At 46.0% G+C, this 21,635-nt stretch overlaps 1 protein-coding gene across 4 annotated transcripts in view; it reads right to left on the bottom strand.

Annotated features, from left to right (window-relative positions):
- Gne (glucosamine (UDP-N-acetyl)-2-epimerase/N-acetylmannosamine kinase) overlaps nt 1-21,635 on the bottom strand; it is a 46,080-nt gene that overhangs the window by 12,446 nt on the left and 11,999 nt on the right. The window contains exons 1-5 of one of the 4 annotated variants that reach the window (XM_050156149.1): nt 18,913-19,249; nt 13,579-13,784; nt 11,645-12,096; nt 8,277-8,429; nt 5,510-5,722 (exon numbers count right to left, since the gene is read on the bottom strand). In XM_050156149.1, the coding sequence (XP_050012106.1) occupies nt 5,510-5,722; nt 8,277-8,429; nt 11,645-12,096; nt 13,579-13,742 (982 nt within the window). In that variant the 5' untranslated portion in view covers nt 13,743-13,784; nt 18,913-19,249. Of the gene's footprint in view, nt 1-5,509; nt 5,723-8,276; nt 8,430-11,644; nt 12,097-13,578; nt 13,785-18,535; nt 18,672-18,912; nt 19,250-21,635 lie in introns of those variants that run through there. The other 3 variants (XM_050156147.1, XM_050156148.1, XM_050156150.1) reach the window with 3 other exon arrangements.

The following is a 21,635-nucleotide window of genomic DNA, read 5'->3' as shown; positions in this document are numbered from 1 at the left end:
GTTAAGCACACATGGAAGAGAAAGTCGACTAATGGGCAAGTAGGGCCCAGGAGAGACAGGAGGAGAGGGAGGGATTTTGACATAGGTAAGACGGTGAGCAGCAGATACACAGGAAACACATTCATCTCCCTGCCCCTGGCTCCACTGAACGTACAGTTAGCTAAGTGCAGAGACAGGAAGCACAGAGACCGTCTCCAGAGTTCTGGGACCATAGGTGAGCGCCACCAGACCTGCACCATCCTGCCCCGCTCCTCTGACCTCTTATTTGGGCCCAGATCGGTTTTCAGCACCATCTCCTGGGAACGGTCTCCTTCTGGACTCTACTGGTATCACATCACTGAAAGCTCCTTTTCTGTTTGTTTTCTTTTCTGGCCTTCTATTTCACTGATGAACAGTTTCAAGGTTGGTGCTGGGCTGCAGTTTTGCCCTATTTAGACATTTTCCCTGGGTATATATGTCATTAGTTCCTTCGTTTAAAATACCATCATAGCAGAGGGCCATTTTCTGCAATATCTTTTTTCTTTTTGTAGTACTAGTGATGGAAGTTTTATCTAGGAATCTGGGTATCTACCCAAAAGCTATTCTTCAGCTTCCCTTGCAGCCAGATGTAGCTGTGATGACCAGGTTCTGATGGATGTGAGAGGAAATATTTACAACTTTCAAGGCTAGACAAATGACCCTTCCTTTCTTCCAAATGTCTAAATATAGACTAGACAGAAAAAAAAAAAAAGGCTAGAATACCCACCAAGAACCTGGGCTGATTCTGATGGCTGTGGCGCTGCCACACCAGGAAGGAAAAAAGTGTAATTTCCTGCTGTTAGGGGGTCTCCGTGACAGCAAGTGAATTGATGCCTTCTACATACCATTCATAACCTCCAATTACAAATTTACCTCCATCTTTAAATCTCCCTGACAAAATCCAGCTCCTTCTCTGCCTTGACAATCTGGCTGGCATCAGCTGATCATGGCAAAAGCAAACTCTTCATCCCATCCCTTTCCCACTGTTTCTTCAGAGTCCCCATGCCATGAAGACACGCCACTGCTCAGCACAATGTCTCAACATTGCCCTCCATTTGCAGCTCACATGCACTAGTAACAAAATAGTAACAAAATTAGTAACAAAATCCACACGTAATGTTCTCTATCTCAATACACCACTGTCTTCCTTTGGATCGCCATTGAGGTTCCCCCCTTGGGCAGGAGGTCCTAGGGCATAGATACAAGAAAGCAAGCTGAACAGGCCCTAAGGAGCAAGCAGTTTTCCTCTATGGCCTCTGCTTCAGTTCCGGCCCTGACTTCCCTTCATAATAAAACCATAAACTGTAAGAGCAAAGAAACCCTTCCCTCCCCAAGTGTTTGCCATGGCAAAAGAAAGCAAACAAGTACATCAGTATTTTACCTTATAAAAGTCTGTGTCAGTTGGGGCGGTAGTGCACTGTGGTGATATTTTGTGCTTTGACAAATAAAGCTTGCCTGAAGATCAGAGTGCGAAGCTAGCCACACTAGTTAGCCATAGAGGGCAGGCAGTGGTGGCACACATCTTTAATCCCAGAACTCGGGAGACAGAGACAGATGGATCTCTGTGAGTTCAAGGCCACCCTGGGCTTCACGAGATTAAATGAGTCTAAAAGAGAAACAGAGCCAAGCAGTGGTGGTTTACACCTTTAATCCCAGCACTAAGGAGGTGGAAATTGGAAGAGATATGGCTGGGCAGAGAGAGGAATATAAGGCAGGAGGAGACAGAAGTTCAGGATTCAGTCTGAGGACTTGTAGAGACAGGACACCCCATTCGGTCTGAGGATTTCGTAGATGTAAGAATTAGTGGCTGGCTGTTCTGCTTCTCTGACCTTTCAGCATTTACCCCTATATCTGACTCAGGTTTTTATTATTAAAACCAACTAGAATTCACACAACAGTGCACACCTTTAATCCCAGCACTTGGGAGACAGAAGCAGGTGGATTACTGAATTTGAGGCCAGCCTGGTCTGTGTAGCAAGTTCCTGGAAATCCAATGCTACATTAATAGACCCTATCTGGGGATGAAAAAGTTTGCCTCTCATTTTTTGTGCAGAGCGAGAAAAGGGGTCTATGTAGTCCTGGCTGTTCTGGAGCTTGCTATGTAGACTGGGTTGGTCTCAGCTCACAGAGATCCTCCTGCCTCTGCCTCCAAGTGCTGGCATTAAAGGCGTGCGCCACCCCACCTGACTCTCATCTTCTTCTAAGCTAACAGTTTACAATCAGGCTGACCCTTCTGTTTCCCCAGTATCAAGATTATGTAGATCCTTGGTCCAAAAAAGAAAAAAAAATTATAACCTTGGCATGTGTGTTCACCTGCTTCTGCCCGATTTCAGCTAAAGTGCCACCTTTCAAAAAGGCCTCCTCAGCATTTAATATAGCCCATCTCATTACCCTGCATTACCGTCTACACGGCACCTAGAAACCCTAGTATCTTTTTTGGGGGCTTCTTACTTATCTTCCCTACCCCACTAGTATGTCAGTCATAAAGAGCAACACTTGGCGGTTCCTACAAACTACTATGAGTTTTGTTGGGTCTGCCCATCTCCTGAGTTCTGATTCAGAAAAAGCTAACTTTCCCTGTTCCTGCTTTTCTGTTTCTTTTGTATGCTAGCGAGAGCCAAAGCACACCAATTTTTCTGGTAATCTGGGCTTCCTCACTCCTTCTCTAAAGCTTTCCTCCCACCACAAGGCACAGAGCGCTCTTTCCACTTCTTCCTCAAAGGCAGGGTCTCATGTAGCATAGGCTGGCTTTGAACTTGCTATGTAACCAAGGACACCTTGAACTTCTGATCCCTCTGCCTCTGCCTTCTGACTGGAGTGTGTACCGTCATGCCTCGGTGCTGGGAACTGAAGCCAGGGCTTTATGCTTGCTGCGTAAACACTCTACAAACTATGCTGTGTCCTTAGCTCCTTAGTCTGATACCACCATATCCCTGTGCCTCATACATCCTAAGTGTTTTTGTAACAGAATGAAAGAATTTCCATCCTGGTCTTTTCTTTTCCCTATAAAACAGAGAGCAAAGTAATATTCTGGGATGACGTAACGATAATAGAAATGTAGGGTGGCATGAAAAAGAACGGAAGAAATAACAGAGCCGGAACTAATCTCCTTAGTTCTAGTCCAATTCTTTTTACATTAATGACATGCATTTTCCCATTAGCTACGGATACATATTTGCACGTACACAGCATTAGAAGCTGACTAACGCTAATAACATGCGTAGCTCAGTTAGCAATGCATTAATAATCCTACTTACACTTTCATTGCTCAGGACCGTCATAGTCTGCAGACTGAAAGGACACTGGACCAGGCTCGAATACAGACTAGCATTCATACACTCAAGACGCATCCAACTACAGTCTCTCTTAAACAAGGCCAAAGACCATAATTAAGAACCCTTCAGCTCTAATTGATTTTACAAAGCAATAAAAATGCAAATAGAGCTATGAATGTGGTAATCATCTGTGTTATTTATTGGTATTAAGCTACAATTGGCCATTCACTTCACTTACCTCCTTGTTCACAAAAACATGTAGCCAGATATACCTAAAATACTTACCTAAGTATAGAGCAATACCTAAAATATACCAAAGTATAGAGCGATACCTAAAACATATACCTAAGTATAGAGATATACATGAAACATATATACCTAAGTATAGAGAGATACCTAAGCTTGACATCCTATGACAGAGACACTTGCTCAGCCATGCTCACACACACTTGCTCAGCCACACTCACTGCCACACTACTCAGACCAGCTAGGAAATGGAAAGAACCTCCATGTCCTTCAATTGATGAGCTGATAAATCACTAAGTGTGCAGGTAAACCGATGGGACTGGAGAACATTCTACTGAGGGAGGGAACCCAGATGTAGATATCTAAACGCTGTGTTGTCTCTGACTCGTGGATCCAGCTCCCAGTCATTAGCCCTGGTATATAACCTGGAGTAACCACAGGAGCCAGAGAAGCAGAAGATCACGGGGCGAGGGGATAGCGTGGCACAGGTGCTATATGGAGGAGGGAAACGGGGAGGCTCGAGCTGGGGAGTGTGGAGGGAAGGTAATACAGAAGAGAGGGAAGAAGGAAAGATAAGTAACTCCAAGAATGTTTGAAAAAGCCCCAGGAAATGCATTATTTTATAGAATTACTTGAAATACACACACACACACACACACACACACACACTTTAAAGTAGAGTTATGCCACAAGAGGTGGCAATATTCCCCTCACCACACACACACAAGAGCCATAGACAATCTAACAAAGACCTCAGGGCCAAGAATGGGAACCTCCCTTGGGATTGTTAATCAGAGGCCTTCAAAGGATCCCAAAACAAAACAAGCTATTGCCGTTGTCTTTGGCACTTTCCAGAACTGGAACATAAAGACCTATTGCTGAGCACCCATGCACTTTGGACAGAGGACGGAAAGGAATCAAGCTGGCACTGACCTAGGAGCCTCCTCCCTGAGCGTTGGCTCACGGTGTTGGAAGGCACTGTGTGAGATGCCCAATAGTCCTGCCTGCTGTGAAGCCCACAAAGCACAGCAATGGCTGTGGGCAAGTTGTCCCGATGGTGTGGTAGTGACATTTTACCTCGGGGCAGCCAGCAGCTGTGAAACTGGACAAGGCCCACTCAACAGGAGTCAGCAGTTAGAGAGTTCACAGACCCTGCAGGAGAACCCACCTCTGCCACGTTCCTAACCAGTACATTTTCTAACTGTGCTCTAAATAATCGTCCTGGTCCCCACAGGGAAGTGTAGCTCTTATCCCTCATCAGAGAAGCTTCTTCTTGCAGCAGAGACTATTACAAAGACTCATAAGTGGTCAAAATCAGAGAATAAGTGACTGGGGCTGGCCAACCCTGGCCGCTGCAACTACAACACAACGGCACTTAAGGTTCAGGGGAAATCACCGAAGAGGAAGCAAACAGAGTCTAAGAGCCAGCGGACCAGGACAGCTACTGTGAGACAGTGCCTTCTAGACACGACAGGGAGGCCGCGCCGTTAAATCTCAACAGTATGGTGGCCTGGACAATTCAACCCCAGCTGACATAACAACGTGAATGGGGGAATGCCACAAAGCTTCACCCCTAGATAGAAGAACTATAGCCCACCACTAGCTCACCCCTAGATAGAAGAACTATCAGCCATCGCTGGTTGTTGAGAGACGGAGAGACAGTTTCCCCCAGGGACAAGCTCCTTGATAGGTTGTCTAATCCCAAGTGGTCAGCCCTAAACACATACAAACAACCAATAAATGGATTCAATAAGATGTGTGTGTGTGTGTGTAAAACAATAAATCAGAAGAAGTCATGAATTTGAAAAGGAGTGGAGGTGAAAACAGGAGGAATCGGAAGGGGTAAAGGGGTAGAAATGAAGTAAATATATCTGTGAAATTCCAAGTGAATTTTAAACACATGGCCAGCACCAGTCCATCACAGGGCTGCAGAGACACTAGTCAGCTGAGAGACAGGCAAAGGCAAGCACCTGTTTCTCTTCCTATCTGGCGTGTTCCCAGGTTGATCACAGGTGTTCCAAAAGCGCCGACCTCTCGCACTCCACAGCTGCTATTCCCAATCATACACCCCGCATGGGCGACCAGCTGTATAAACTGCTCAAATGGGACATGCTTGACTGCACGGAAATTGGGGTGATGCTCAATGCCCTTCTTCCGCATCACTCGAACCATCTCCTTGCTCCCTGGGAAAATGAAAAGATCACATGATTAAATGCAACCATTTAATCGAATGAGACAAAGAAATCACTTTTATTGACAAGTACAGCCCTAATCCTCTACCAGTTATCAGGAAAACAGTCACTTGAACCACTCATCTTTCCAGTTTTTGGTGCTAGGATTTTCATGAGCAGCACATAACAAGTGGTCAGCTTCTGCGTCTCATCTAGCTCACACAGTAGCAGCTGGGGGCTTCCAACAGCACTTAGCAAAGCAGGTATATTGTAGTAATATCTCAGTATAAACTCTCACCTTAATTGGGCTACAAAGAAGGCAGTAGTTTCTAAGCAGGAAGGACACTGACTCCACACCTGAGCCCATTAGAGCAGCTCTGCCTAACTCTGCTCACACTCCCACAAACACAAACTCCACTTTTGTAACCTAAACTCCAGGGCAGTGTGGATGGGGCCCAACACCACAGCTGGTATTTCATTTAAAATACCTCACTTTGAAACAATATAAGGCTATGAGAAAAAGTTAATCTCCCCTCCCTTGTTTTTCTTTTTCCGTGTGTGTGTGTGTGTGTGTGTGTGTGTGTGTGTGTGTGTGTGGTGTGTTTTCTCACACCTCTGTCTTCTAAGGCTGGAATTACAGGGAAGCCACCATGTCCTGCAGGTGCATGTGCTCTCCTTGAGCACAACAGATCTAAATTCATGCACACTTTTGTATGGCAAGTTCTCAACTACCAAGCTGTCTCCCCAGTCTCTTCCTTAGTATTGGATGGCAAGAATTTCTAAAAAAGATGTATTGACTCACTTATGTGTGTGTGTGCCTTGTGCATGCAGGAGACAGTGGAGGCCAAAAGACATCAAGTCCCCTTGGAGCTGGAGTACAGACCGCTGTGAGCTGCTGTGTGGGAATAACTCAGGGGCACTGCATACACAGCCCACTTTTAACCAGGAGCCATCTCCAGTTCCACTTCCTTGGTTTTTTGAAGCAAGGTCTCATATATATAGACCAGGTTGGCTTGAAGCATTTTTCCTATAACTTACAGAAAAGATCTTTAGTTTTTTTCCTTTTTCCTTATGTGTATGTATGGGTGTCTCTGTGGGGGTATGTTCATGTACAGGAAGGTGTTCATTGAGGCCAGAGGGGTTGAATCCTTCTTAGAACTGTAGCTACAGGCAGTTGTGAGCTTCCCAACATGGATGCTGGGAAACACAAGCTTTTAACCCCTCGGCCACCTCTCTGGGATCCTCCTGCCTCTGTCTTCTAAGTGCTAGGACCACAGGTGAGTGTGAGCACACCAGGATCTGTGTTCCAGCCAATTCTCCTCTAGCCATATGAGGATGAGGGGTTCGTCTGACCTACGGCAGACAGTGAACATATAAAGCTCTCAATGGACAGAACTCATCCAGGCACCAGAAACTGTGTGCATGTCTTCTTTTTAAAGTTTCTCTGTGTGGAAGACAGGCAGATGGGCTCAGGACTCCAACGCCCTGGGAGATGACTGGCCACGTCCCTCCCTGAATGCCAATCCTCGTCTACAATTACAGGAGAATATGGTGCTCCAGAAGGTCCTCCTCTTCCAAGGCTCCACTTTGGTCTGAAGCCTAAGCTACTGCTGCAATCTAGTCTTCCCAAGAGCCTACCTCCCTCCCGGGAACGGCAAGCGTGCTGGGGCACTAAGCCGCATACTGACATTGCTCCTTGGACAGCAGAGGATGTGCAGGGGCAGGACTCAGACAATCTCCCTTTAAGTCAGAATCTTTTGTCTTTGAGCCAGTGTCCCAAGGGATCCGCCCCTCTGCTCTGAGTAGCTGTGACTACAGATGCGCACCACACTGCATATTACAGAGGAGAACTAATTCTGCAGTGTACACATCCCGGAAAGTTACGACAACCAGAACACATCATTCAGAGATAGGCAGATAGATTATAATTACTTATTCAGAACTTAAAGGAGCCAAAAGAACTCTAAAGGATTTTGAGATACTGCTGTATTACCTGATCAAAATCTGGGTTCAGAGTCCTGTTTCTTCTAACAGAAAAGGTTCTTCTTAAGTAAGGTGGCAGGTAATAGCTTAGCATTTCAGAGAAAATGAATCCTGTAACCAAAAGAATCCTAAGAGCTCACAGTGACTAATGTCAGCTACAATAAGCAGGATTTAAAGACCCCTTAGTGTCAGCCCTGATCTGTCTCATGTACCTCAGAGCCCCATCACCTGCCTGAGGTCTCACTTAGCACTGAAGTCCACAGCTATCCCAGCCTAGACACCCTCCTTGACCTTGACCTCTCACAGCCCTTAGAGTTCCTTCTCAGAGTAGAAACTGGAGGGAAAAAGCAGGAGGGCAAACTGCAGAGCAGTGAGCCTCTTAAACATTTATTTCCTGTTGTTTCTACTAGAGGTGGATACAGTATCACACACAGCATTCTGACTAACCTTCGCCTGGGATGCTTTTCCGAAGGGCCCTAGGATAAGACAGGCAAGCAAAGGCGACCATCAAGAAAAGAGGAAAGTAACAGAAACTAAAGTTTGAAAAGGTAGATGGCATAATTTCATTTTTAAGTTCCATTACCTGCATCAATATTTGGAAACAGAACTAGGGTCCTCTTGTTAAACGAGATAAGTGCATCCAGTGTTAATTCAAACATCTTTATGGAATGCTTAATGTCAGTGGTCACGGGGTGCTGCAGGGCAACAATGTAATCTTTACATTTTACATCATCACCTGTTTAAAGAGAGGCGAACCACAGTGCTTCATTAGTTAAGACTCTTCTTCTTGTTGCTGTTGTTGTTATTGTTGGGGTTTTTGTTTTTTGTTTTTTTGGCAGGGTCTCACTATGTAGTCTTGGCTGGCCTGGAACACATTTTCAAACGTGAAAAAGGAGAGCCTTTCCTGTTATGGTCTAAAGGATGAGCTAATCTAAGTGCAGACAATCTAAGTGCCGTACTACGTCTGATGATGCAATTCAACGTACAGCTCCGCTCTAAACCACAGCTGCGGCACATGGTGCTAGGATGTGAATGAGTTTACTCCCGACTCACTCCCGAGAGAGGAATGCTGTTATCCTTTGACGTGGCAGCTGAGGCTCTCGGAATCATCCTTACAAGCAGCAGGCAAAGCACAAATGTCTATGTAGGCAGTAAGCTACGAAGGACATAATCTCCTCTCAGAGTCTCTTCACCCCTCCCCCAGCCCCCACATCCTTCATCTTCACAGTATTTTCTTTGTAGGTGAGAGGATCCCCCCCCCCACACACACACACACTCCAGGGGTCTGGGAATTAAACGTAAGGTTCACCAATCAAGTAGCCAGCTGCATTGTTAGCCCTGAGGGTTGGGATATCATAGCGCTTCTCCGGTCCCGTGAGGAGGACCATTCTCTACAAACTATTGCTAAGAATAAATAGAGGTCTCAGGGGAAGAATTCTAGCACTTTGCTCCATGAGTGACTTCCACTTCTCATTTACCTTCTACTCCGAGTGTAACTTTTCAAACTTTGTTTTATTGAGCATCATTATTAGTGAGGGTGAGACGCATGCTATGACTGGCAGAGGACAACTCGCGGTAGTCTCCTTCCATCTTACAGGGATTGAACTCAGGCGTTCTCACCAGCTGAGCAGCTCACCAGCTTTGTTTTTGTTTTTGTTTTGTTTTTTTTTTTGAGACAAGGTCTCACGTATTCCAGGTTGGCCTTGAATTCAATAGTTAAAGATTACCTTGAACTCTTGGTCTCCTCCCAAGTGCTAAGAGTACAGGCACGCACCACCACACCTGGCCAGGTATTTTTTGTTTGTTGTGTTGTGTTTTGTTTTAATATTGAGAAACAAAGCTCAGGTCATTGAGCCGGAACTATCTATTCCTGGCAGCGAAGACTGATATTTACTGTTGGGATGCCTCTCATTATCACGAGTTTAATGTATCTTTTCGACCTTGCTTATATTCTTATGGGATCAGGTGATAAAGCTGTGTGTTGTAAGTGATCTGCACGATTTTACTTTCCTGTGAGCAGAGGGAAAACGTAAGAAGCTCTAGCGGAGAAGCAGACAGTGCTACCTGTACAAATGTATTACTGCTAGATACAGTGGCCTTGCTGTCTGCTTTTTTTTTTTTTTTTACCAGTTTAAAAGTAAAACAAGAAGCTGGGTATTGTGTGCAGTTGTGTGCACATGGGAGAATGAGGCAGGAAAGTCAGTTTTGAGACTGGTCAGGCCTACACAATGAATACCAGAATAAACAGAGTTATATAGCAAGGCTCTGTCTAAAAATAAAGAAATAAATATAAAAAGTAAGAATCCAGGTTTTGCTCTTTCCATCATGAAGTATAAACTGTCAAACAGGGCTTTAAGCTTGTGTTTACAATCTTACTGCATTGTGCCCTTGATTTTTAAAAAATTAGTGTTCTTGTGTGGGCCTCATGTGAGGGAATGTGCATGCCACCACACACATGTGGATGTCAGAGGGCAACTCTGTGGAGCCCGGCCTCTTCCACCTTATATGGGCTGCAAGGGCTGCACTGTCAGGAGCTAGAGCCTTTCCCTGCTGAGCCATCCCGCTGGACCGGCACGCTCGCATTCTTTTAAAGCCACCAAAACCAAAACCCCAGGTATGACATTCTTTGCCCATATTCCCAGCCCTGAGGTATAAGGACAAGAGAATCTCTGGGGCTTGTTGCCCAGCCGGTTTGGCCAAACCCGTCAGCTGCATTTTCAGTGAGCGGCCATGTTTCAAATCATAAGCAGTGGGGGAAACGCTGGACATCAACATCTGGCCTCCACAAACCCATGTGCACACACAAAAGTGAAAGCAACATTTTCCATACTAAAAAATAAAATGCAGCCAAGTGGTGGTGGCACATGCCTTTAATCTCTGCATTCAGGAGGCAGAGGCAGGCTGATCACTGAGACAGAGACAAGCCTGATATAGAAAGCAAGTTCCAGGACAGTCAGGGCTACACAGAGAAATCCTGTCTTGAAAAACCAAGGGGAAAAAAAAGTCGAAAAAGTAAAAGTACTCTAAGCTCACACTGGAAAATAATATAATAAATTAGTTTTACCTACTTTCTAGCCTTTCCACTATTACAGCCTTTACAGAGATGGATCACATTATGCACAGTTTTATAGCATGCTCTCCCAACACTGTGTGCACATGTGCATGCATGTGCACATATGGATACAGGAGGGCAAGGCTGACTGTCTTCCTCAGGTGCTCTCCACCTTACACCTCTTGAGACGGTCTCTCTAACTAAAGTCAGAGCTTACCAGTCCAGCTGGACTAGCTGCCTCCATGCCCCGCCATGCCAGGGCCAGGGCACACACCACAGCTGGCTCTTTGACGTGGATTCTTATGCCAAACATTTGACCCAGTGAGCCATCTCCTTCTCCTTTTCCCCATTTTTTGATAAAGTAAGAATTGTACTCATGGACAGGTATAATAGCATATGCTTATAATCCTAGCACTTAGGAGGCAGAGGCAGGAGGATCAAGAGTTCAAGGTTATCCTGAGCTATCTACGCTCCAGCACGTGGACCTGAGCACACCCTAGATAGAGCACATGGCGGAAGCGGAGGACTGACTACAGATTCGTATGCACATCACATTTTGAACAGACACACATATGCATGTGCACACACAATAATAAAATTCATTTTTAAAAGCTTATCAACACATAAATTAAAACTGTTAAAGAATGAACTATCCTTGTGAATACTACTCACTAAAATATTCAGTGGAGCAAAAGCATTCCATACGTACAAACACAGCATAGATTTTTAACATCAATCCAGCTTTTCCATTTTATAGAGAACCTTGGGGTAAGCATATACCACAAACTAAGAACTGTGAAGTAAAATCTTAGTTCTCTGGTCTCCAATGGAATATTGTGTCCATGTGTTTCCAAAAAGACTGAAATATGCCCAGCACTTTCTGAGTCTGGCATACGTACCTAGCCACATCCGAATGATGCTCATATAGTCCTTGTTCTTGGCCGAGAGCAGTTTGTCATAGGAAGGGCAGCCTGCCAACAGAATGCGGTCGTGGTCCTCACACATGGATATCAGGTGCTGCTCGGCACTGCGGGTGCAGCACACGTGGTAGTGAGCCAGCTTCGTTATGGCGTGTCTGATGGAGTCATCGATGGTCCCACTGACCTCCCCTCCTTCAATGTGCAGGATTCGGATGTTCATCAGGGCGGCAGATGTCGCCAGGGCAAGGGCGTCAAATCGGTCTCCGTGAACAATCATGATGTCAGGCTTCAGGCGATTAAGGACATCTGGAAGCTTCACTAGAGCTAGGCCTACTGACTCTACCATGGCTGCTTCATCCTCCCCTCTAACGATCGTGTGTAGCCGGGTGTTAATGTCAAAGTCGTCTTGCTCAATCATGCGATATGTGTTTCTAAAGCAGGAGCACAGGAGTGACACTATGTTCTTACACAAGAAAGCACAATACTAACCCCAAAGGGACACCTGCTCATAGTCTCGCTTGCTAAAACAAGTAACTAAACTACAAATAAAGAGCAAAGACCATAAATGTACCTATACCCGATTCACACTGGTACACAGTCAGCAGCGTTTTCCAGATCAAGATAAAGCCTGCCCTGAAAATCCTCCTAAATACTAGCTGATTTTCCTATTCAATAGTCTCACCACCAGATACACCTTTCCACCTCAGGTGCTGCAGCAACTACCACGTCCGGGCCAGCTTCCTTGCCACCGGCGTCCTGCACAAGCTTTGTCACAGAAGAGAATTTACTGAGACTTCTACCTCTGGCTCAAACTACAACATCTGATCACTCAAATAGCCTGCCTTAGATAGCCAGATTCATTTCAATTAAAAAAAAAAAAACTATAGGAGCTACCCATGAGCCTCCTCACTGCTCCTTAACTGTCTTCCTAGAGCCCCCGCCACACAGTGTAGGAGATGGTGGTATTCTGCTTACTGTTCTGGCGCTGCATTACCGCCCTGCCTTTAAAGTAGTCTGAACATGACGGTTTGAACACTGGCTTCTTTCATACACGGTGATGGTCCGAGTCTTAGGAGGCTGCATGAACATTTTCATACCACAAGGGGGCACTAAGTGCACAAGGAGAGCAAAGCCAAGGCTCCTTCCTGGTCTCACTCAGCCTACCCTTCAGTTTTCAAATCATCCCCACTACCCAACAGTACAGACCTTAAGGTTACACACAGAAATTAATGACCCTGGTAATGTAACATTTTCATTTACCTTAAGATAAGTTAGACTTCTGTAAATCTTGTCTCATGTATACTACTTTATATGTGATTGACTTGTAAACCAGGATTGGTTTTTGTTGTTTTGTCCATTTGGAGACAGGGTCTTACTATGCAGCCCTCACTTTGCAATCTGGGCAGGACTCAAACTCAAAGCAATCCTCCCGCCTCAGCTTCCCAGGTAGTAGGATTACAGGCACACACCAATACACTCAGTTTAATAAACTGTTCTGAAGAACTGCCATTAGAACTCACGAGACACCCTGGGGTGAAATAAGCGTGCTCTGTCGTAAAGCACAGGTCTGGCTTGCTTGAGGCTTTGGGCTCAAACCCCAACACCAAAAAATTATGCCATGAAGCCATGTTATTATAGTCTAATTTTATATACAACTATACACACATATGTGTTTCTTCTGAGTGTAGTAACAAATAGTGACATTTCCAGCTGTCGATCATCAAGTGTCTGCTGAACAGCAGCACTGGGGCAGGCTTCATCGCCATTTGGTTTTTACCCTGGATTATAACTGAAGTAACAGACTCTGAGCGTCTTCCCAGTCCCCTGTGGTACAGAGGCCGAGGCCCGCAGCCCACAAACCCAGGCTCTCCCCGGCGCACTGCTGGACGAAGCACAGGACACACTCGTCTCACCCGTAGTCGTCTATGAGGTGCGAGCCCAGCACCACCACATCCAGCTCAAAGAACGCAGGCTCCGTCTTAATGCCGAACATGATCGGGGCGAGTTTGGAGTAATCCGCGCGGTTGCAGGTAGCAACGCAAACCCGAAGCTTCCGGTTATTCCCGTTCTTCTCCATGACTTGTTTTTTTTTAGTTGAGAGTTTCTTAAAATAGAGTTCCTAATGATACAAAAATAAAAGTTATTGTTCACTGCTGGAATAACTACGAAGTAGGAGAGCAGAACTTTCCAGTTGAAAGCACTGTGATCCAGTACAGAGGCGTCCAATCTTTGCTCCACCCTGCTCCACCTGCGACACCCTCACTGGGGTGTCAAGCGAGGAACCCCCAGCAGGCTGGCAGCCTCCATCCTTTCTCTCACTGCCACACTGGAACACTGTTTCCATTCCAAAGATAAACAAATAACTTCTCTTTAATTATTAGTTTAAAGTACTTACTAAAGGAAAAAATACTTGGTATACTCACAAGCGAGCCCAACAAAACAGACTGTTAGAAAATATGGGCAGAGAATCACCTACCGGTTAATTTCACAAAAGGGAGAGACAGGTCTAGAGGGAAAATTACTGCCCCAAGATTCAAGATCACATCTTCAAAGAGCATGTCCTTGCCCTCACATGACACACCCCCTTGGAAGAGATGCTTCTTAGAAACTCCCTCAAGACCTCATCTGCACCCACGTGCCAGACCGCAAAGCCGACTCCAAACGCCCACAGACGGCTCTGCTACGCTTCCCCAGGGCATCTGAAAGTCGGTGTCCCAAACTGAACTCATTTCTCCCGCAAAGCTGTTTCTCCTGGTTTGTTCCCTAACCCAGTTACATGCTACGACTCATCCAAATTCCCTGCTATCCTGCCGCTTCCATTCCTCACCAGTACCTCCTGGGCGGGTCTGTGCACCCCTGAGCTCACTGTTTCTTCCTCTTGGTCCCCACCAGCACCTCCCTTAGATAAAAGTCCATTTGTCTTGGGTCTGAGCTAGTAGTCAAAGTGGTGAGTCTATTTTTTGTCCTGTCCTTCTCCCACAGACTTTCAAAGGGATCTGACTGTCATACCAATCAGCATACCTCACTATGGGATAAAATCCAAAATGCTAATCTAGACCTCAGCCTGTTTTATAAACCACATCTCTCCGATTACTAGTGTCAAAGCATCAACGAATCAAAATGCCCGTTGCTCACTAGTGGATCTATGCCAGCCTTAGGTCTAATGCCTGGACCTACAGCTTCCTTCCCCTCTGGCCCAGACTCCTACTCAGGCTTCAAACCCCAGCGAAGTATCACCTCTTCTGGGGAGGCTTCATTAACCCCATCCCTTGCAGAGCTACCTCCTCCTCAGCACTGTGGCCCTGCCACACCCATGAAAACACTTTTGTTTAACTCCACGGCCTACCTACCTTTCCATCTGCCCTCACCCCACACCCTTCACTTACAAAGTCAAAACCATCAAGAGATGGTTGACTTAGGGAACTTGTTTCTGCAGGCCATCTATCATGTAACCCCAGTGCTTGTCAGGCTGAGGCAGGAGGATTCAAAGATCCTGAGCTGGAAGCCAGTCCACGTACATGGTGAGATATGAGATGAGGGAGGGAAGAAGAGTGGGGGGGGGCTACAAAGAACAGGGGGAGGGATTTGTTTTATGGAAAACTTTAAATTTCCCAGTAGCAACGTTAAGTTTCACCTCATGGACTCTGACCTCGGTGCTTAGGGTTGAGGAAATACAGCAATATTTGAACTTGAACTAGGAATCCAGGCTATAACGGGAGCAGCGCAGCCCCCTGAGGCTAAGCAGTCAGCCCATCGAGGGTCTTCTGATGTGGGCACACTTCAGAGTGGAGTTGTCTTGATTGTGCAAACTGTCGGTGCAGCCCCCAAGGCTCATCAGTCAGCACATGGAGGGTCTTCTGATGTGGGCATACTTCAGAGTGGAGTTTCCTGATCATGCAAACTGTCCCATGATGAGTGAGGCCCACTCCAAAGCATAATACCCAGGAAAGGCTAATTCTGCCCAACGAAAAGCCCTTGTAACTGTCAAATGAGCACACTGCCAAGAGTCTAGAGCACTACCTAATCATTAGAGAACGGCCTTCCTAAGTATCCTGTACACAATCCTCCCTCCACTGAACAGACGTGGACTGACTCAGCTGTGGTATTTGATTTGCTGGGTGAGGCAGAGCAAACGACTGGCGTTGGTCAATGTATTATACGTGGACAGCGAACGTTCCAGCTGGCAGTGCTTTGTTTGCCAGGTTACCAAGCTATCGTCCTAACCAACCGTTAGCCAGCTGTATAAACTATGAAAATACGTGCTCTTTTTTTTTTTTCTCAAGTCAAAACTTCTTAGGAAAATAAAACCTTTTAAGGAGGAGTATTTCTTGAATTTTAAAAATTAATTATTGCATACTGGACATGGTGGCGCACACCTTTAATCCAGCACTTGGGAGGCAGAGACAGGCAGATCTCTGTGAGTTCAAATCAGCCTGGACTACATGCAAGTTCCAATCAGCCAGAGCTCCATGGTAAGACCCTACCCCAATAAACAAACAGATAAATAAATAAATACACAATTCATGATTAGGTGGTGTATTCACATGGCTTCAAATGAGGTCTGCCAGGCCGTTCTCTCAGTCGTGAGGCTCTTCTCAGCAGCTCACAGGACTGGTTTGCCTTCATTTCTGTCTCCTCTCCTTGTCCCCAACATTTGTTATTTGGGCTTATTAGTGTTTTTTTGTTTGCTTGGGTTTTTTGTTTGTTTGTTTGTGACAGCCCTATGTAGCCCTGGCTGGTCTGCCCTGGCCTGTGTAAGCATCCAACATGTTGAAATTACAGGCATGTACCATCTTCCTATATATACACGTATTTATTTATAAATACATATACTATATAGTATGCAATTGGAAACATTTTACAAGCTATTGCTACCTTCTTTACTTTTAAAATATTTATAATTATGTTTCTGAATTAAATGGGAACAAGGAAAAATTTAAAGACAATGGAAATATTAAACCAACTGTACAAGTTATCAGCTTTTCAAATAAATGAAGAGTTGTAAGAGCCTTGGAAATAAACAGACTGAACAAGAGCTTACAGAGTCTTTAATCTGTGCAGGGCACTGCACAGAAACTGAGATGGGTAAGGAGCTGAGAAAGGTCTCGTTTCTGACTTTAGGAAAGAACACTGTGGAGGATGGCCCGGAACACAACAGACCCCAGCCATTCCGCTTCCACAAGCAGGCGCAATGGAAATCAGAAACTAACAAACTGTCTGGTATTTATTCTGGATGAAGTATTCCCAAAGGTACTTTTTTTAAAAAAAAAATCTGTTCTTTGTGTTTTTGAGACGGGGGATTCTCTATCTGGGATTTTCTCTGCAGACCAGGCTGGCCTGGAACTCACTGACCTCCTCCTGCCTCTGCTTCCTGAGTGCCAGGTTTAAAGACTCGCACCACTAAAGACACATTTTTTACTGAAGATAGTGACCAGCATTGTCACCACTAATATGGGATGAGAATGAGACAAAATTGACTCAAACTACTTAAAGGTAATTTATGCTTCATAAAGTACAATGTAAAACAAGATCGAATTTGCTTCTTTACATGGCGGAATACTAGACAAAAATTAAAATTAATCAACTGTATCTATATTTGTCAGTGCATACTGTGTATACCCATCCCAAAGTCTGAGGCCCCAAACATTGCAAAATGCAAACAGTTTTGAGAACTCGAGCCAGTGAGATGGCTGGCTGCATGGGTGAAAGTGGAGGTCAAAGGACAAACTCTAACAGGGCAGTAATGGCTCACGTATTCGGGAGGCAGAGGCAGGCGAATCTCTGTGAGTTCGAGGCCATCCTGGTCTACAAGAGCTAGTTCCAGGTCAGGCTTCAAAGCTACAGAGAAACCCTGTCTCAAAAAAAAAAAAAAAAAAAAAAGACAAGCTCCTGTATCAATCCTCTCCAAGCTGAAGCAGAGTTAGAACACACAGACAAGGAGCGCAGGGGTGTGCTTCTTTATGCCTTCTGGGCTAGGGTGGGGGACACGTCAGGAACACAGCAAATCAGCAGGAAGGAAAGGCTGCCTGAGTGAACACTTGATCAGTGGACCAGACAATAAAGGAAATGGGAGAACACGAGGGTTTTATAAAATGCCCAACCCAGAGACTACCTGCAAGGACCCCCAAATCTGGGCCAGCCCATCCCAACAGCAGCAGTCAACTGGCTTCAACAGAGCTTTTTACTCCACTTTCTCCTTCTCCACCAATGCTTTGCTTTCCTCTCAGAACAATCTCACCAACTACCCGCTTACACTTTCACCTTGTTAGAGACAGGCTGTCTGTAGTATCCCCGCTCCTTCCGGGGAACTCAACGTTTCGGATTGCCGGACAGCCGCTCGAATTCTACAGCTGGTTTTACTGGGTTCTGAGGGCCTAAACTCAGGTCAAGTTTTCAGCATCACACCCTTCAGCAACCACCAGCAGCCATCTCCCTGGCTCCAAGAAATGGCAATGCTCACATACAGCGCTCAACTCGATCGTGCCTTTATAAACGTTGCAAAAGGAGGTTAATGTCAATGTCCCAACCACGAGAAAGTGTTTTCTGTACGCTTGTGCAAGTAGCCACCAGTCACACGGTAAACACCGCTAAGCGCTTTCACCTCGCACTGTGCTAACAGAACGTCATAAGAAAGCATCTTTTAGTCCTATCGCATGCACTCCGCTACACGGACAGGGTCACTGAGGTATAGAAAAAAAATCGTCTTGCTCTAAATTACAGTTAAACATAGTTAATGACTGACAGAACCATCTTCCTGCACCGAGGTCACTGCCCTACACACCCTCTGCCTTGTGTGTACATTCCACAAACACCCACGAGCGCAAACCTTTCTGGAGAGCGCTCCTTTCACGCAGAGCGGATGGAACTCACCGCAATAAAACGGGGTGCGGAGTTCTCAGCACCCCGCTGCCCCGCTATAATCCAGTCTGTCATTCCTTCCAGAGCCCCTACAGTTGGGCTAAACCATTTTCTTTCCAGTTAAACTGTACCCCCGCCACACCCCTCCTATCTGCGGAGCAAAGCCCAACTGTGCTCTAGCGATTTTACAAGGCTGTTCTTGGATGGATATAAACGCCGATCACATTTCCAAGGAGGCCAAGAGTCCAGATGGTCCGTGCTGGGCGGACCTCCGAGACAGTCTCCCAGATCACACCCCGTGCACCCGGGGCAGGGGTGGCCAGCAGCTCTCTCACGCCTCCGCCCCGGGCCCCAGGGCTGCCCTGGCCCAGAAACCTGGCCAGGCCTACCTCCTCACGCCTCGGTTCCCATTCACCCGCGCGCTGAGCTTGACAGCTCCGGGGTCACGCGTCGGAGCCCCGCGCCCGGCGGGAGAGGCGACCTGCCGCGCAGTCCCGGGGCACCCAGCGCAAGGCCCACAGCTGCAGGGGAGCTGTCGGAGCGCGGCGCGATGCTCGTGAGTCACCGACTGACGTGTGGCCCTCGCCGGGTTAGTTCCTCCAGCGCCACCTCAGCACTCAGTCAGCGAGCTTCCAGCCGGCCTACGCCGCGGGCCCGGGGCCAGCGCACCCCGAGGCTTCCGCTACTCCTGCGCCGCTCGATGACTCGGCGCTCCGCCCGACCGCTGCTCCTGCAGGCGCCCCCCCCCCAACTCCGCGGAGCGCCGAACAGTCGATCGCTCCGCCCGGCCTCGGCCCCGCCCCGCCCCGCCCCCTGCCCTCCCCAGAGCTTTTCTGTTAGCCCCGGGCGGTTGGTTGCACGGAGCGCCTTCCGCTGTCGTGTCAGCTCGGGTAGTGGCGGCCATTCGGTCGGCTGCGCCTGGGGGTGTTCTCTCCTCTGCCGAAGCCCACTGTGAAGCCCGAGTTTTCCACGAGATGGTTGTTTCAGTCTTGCACTCAAGCTGAGAGTCATCTCATAGACCATAGTGGTCCCTAGGATTAAGCCTGGCCACGCCTGCCAGGAGGCTCTAGTGGAGTGCGGAGTAACAAGACACATGTATTAGCTGAGCTTTCTATTACCGAATTTGGGTGCCCCAAAAAGCCAGGTTCTGCCACCTATCCTCCATAAGTAAATGAGAACAGCAGAATTAATATAATGATAATAATAATCATTATTATTATTCATTATGATCATATTGCAAAGAGAAACAAAGAGATCCAAGGATGCGCTCTCCCCATGTCCATTTTTGAACCCCTAAACTGAGGTTATAATATATAGGAAGAGTCGGAGATGATCATGTGGGTTTTTTTTCTCTCAGTTTGTTCATATGGTGGACTACATATGTCGTATGTTGAACTATCCCTGCATCTCTGGGATGGAGGCTACTTGATGATCTATCACCATCCCTGATTTCAAACTGTACTTCAGAGCTATAGTAATAAAAATGGCATGATATTAGCAGAAAAACAGACATATTGATCAATGGAATTGAATAGAAGACCTAGACAAATCCACACACCTATGGACACCTGGATTTGATAAAGAAATAAGAAATATACAATGGAAAAAATAAAGCATCTTCAGCAAACGGTGCTGCTCTAATTGGATGTCTGCATGTAGAGGAATGTAAATAGATCCATATCTATCAGTCTACACAAAACTCAAGTCCAGGTGAGTCAAAGACCTCAACATAAAGCCAGAAACGCTGAACCAAATAGAAAAGAAAGTGGGGAGTAGCCTTGAACGCATTGGCACAGGAGAGCACTGCATGAACAGAAAACTGGCAGTGGAGCCACTAAGATCAATAATCAATAATAAATGAGACATCATAAAACTACCACAAGAATTCTTTCTCAACTATGTTCAGAGCAACTCGATTCACAATAACCAGAAACTGGAAACAACCTAGATGTCTCTCAACCAGAGAATTGGTAAAGAAAGTGTGGCACATTTACACAGTAGAGTACGGTACTCAGTTGTTAAAAACAATGACATCATGAAATTTGCTGGCAAATGATAGAACTACAAAGCAAGCAAACAGACAAACAAACACACAAACAAACCATCCTGAGTGAGGAACTCAAACCCCGAAAGACAAACTTGATCTGTACTCATGTGTGAGGAACTAGGTTCAATCCCAGCGCAGCAAAGAAAAAAAAAAAGAAAAGCATGTTTTAGACTCCATATGTACTTAAGACAGTTCTAAGGTGTTGTGCGTTTATTTGTTGTTGTTGTTGTTGTTTTTTGCTTAACCAATGTTAAAAATCTTGTGTTTCTATATGTAGGTAGTTAGTAAGGTAATTGTCATTTAACATTAAATGAAATGACCTCACCTTTTGCATTTCTGAGTTCCAGAACTGCACAAGAACCTTCCAAGGACTTGTCTCTCAGTGTGCAGGTCATTTTCCTATGTGCAAATGAGACTACACTTCAGAGGCTCTGTGGCTCTTCTGGTCCAAAGCCTTCCCAAGCAGGGCCGTTTGCCTGCTTTTATTACTCTGATCTAAGGATTTACAGTTTATATTATAATATAAATAAGGTCATTTTTGTTTTGTTTTGTTTTGTTTTGTTTTTCAAGACAGGGTTTCTCTGTGTAGATTTGGAGTGTGTCCTGGAGCTCACTCTGTAGACCAGGCTGGGCAAACTCATAGAGATCCACCTGTGTCTGCCTCCCTAGTGCTAGGAATAAAGGCAAGCACCACCACGGCCCGGCTAAAATAAGATCTTTCTATAGCTGACCCATCAGCTGCAGCATATGTGAAAACATCAAAACACAGACTATGAAGAATTACTAAGCCATCTCATGGAAGGTGAGCCCTTCCTAAGGGGAACCTGATGGATATTTAGCTGGCCATTTTGGCAACATTTCTTACCACACAGACTTGTTTTATTCTTTTTTTAATATTTATTTATTTATTTATTATGTATACAATATTCTGTTTTGCATGTATGCCTGCAGGCCGGAAGAGGGCACCAGACCTCATTACGGATGGTTGTGAGCCACCATGTGGTTGCTGGGAATTGAACTCAGGACCTTTGGAAGAGCAGGCAATGCTCTTAACCTCTGAGCCAT

The sequence above is a fragment of the Alexandromys fortis genome, unplaced genomic scaffold (assembly GCF_014885135.2).
Source record: "Alexandromys fortis isolate MF-2015 unplaced genomic scaffold, M_Fortis_MF-2015_v1.1 scaffold_92, whole genome shotgun sequence".
In the NCBI taxonomy this organism is placed as follows: domain Eukaryota; kingdom Metazoa; phylum Chordata; class Mammalia; order Rodentia; family Cricetidae; genus Alexandromys; species Alexandromys fortis.
The sequence above is the reverse complement of the archived record's forward strand: the minus strand, read 5'-3'. Positions and strand labels throughout refer to the sequence as shown.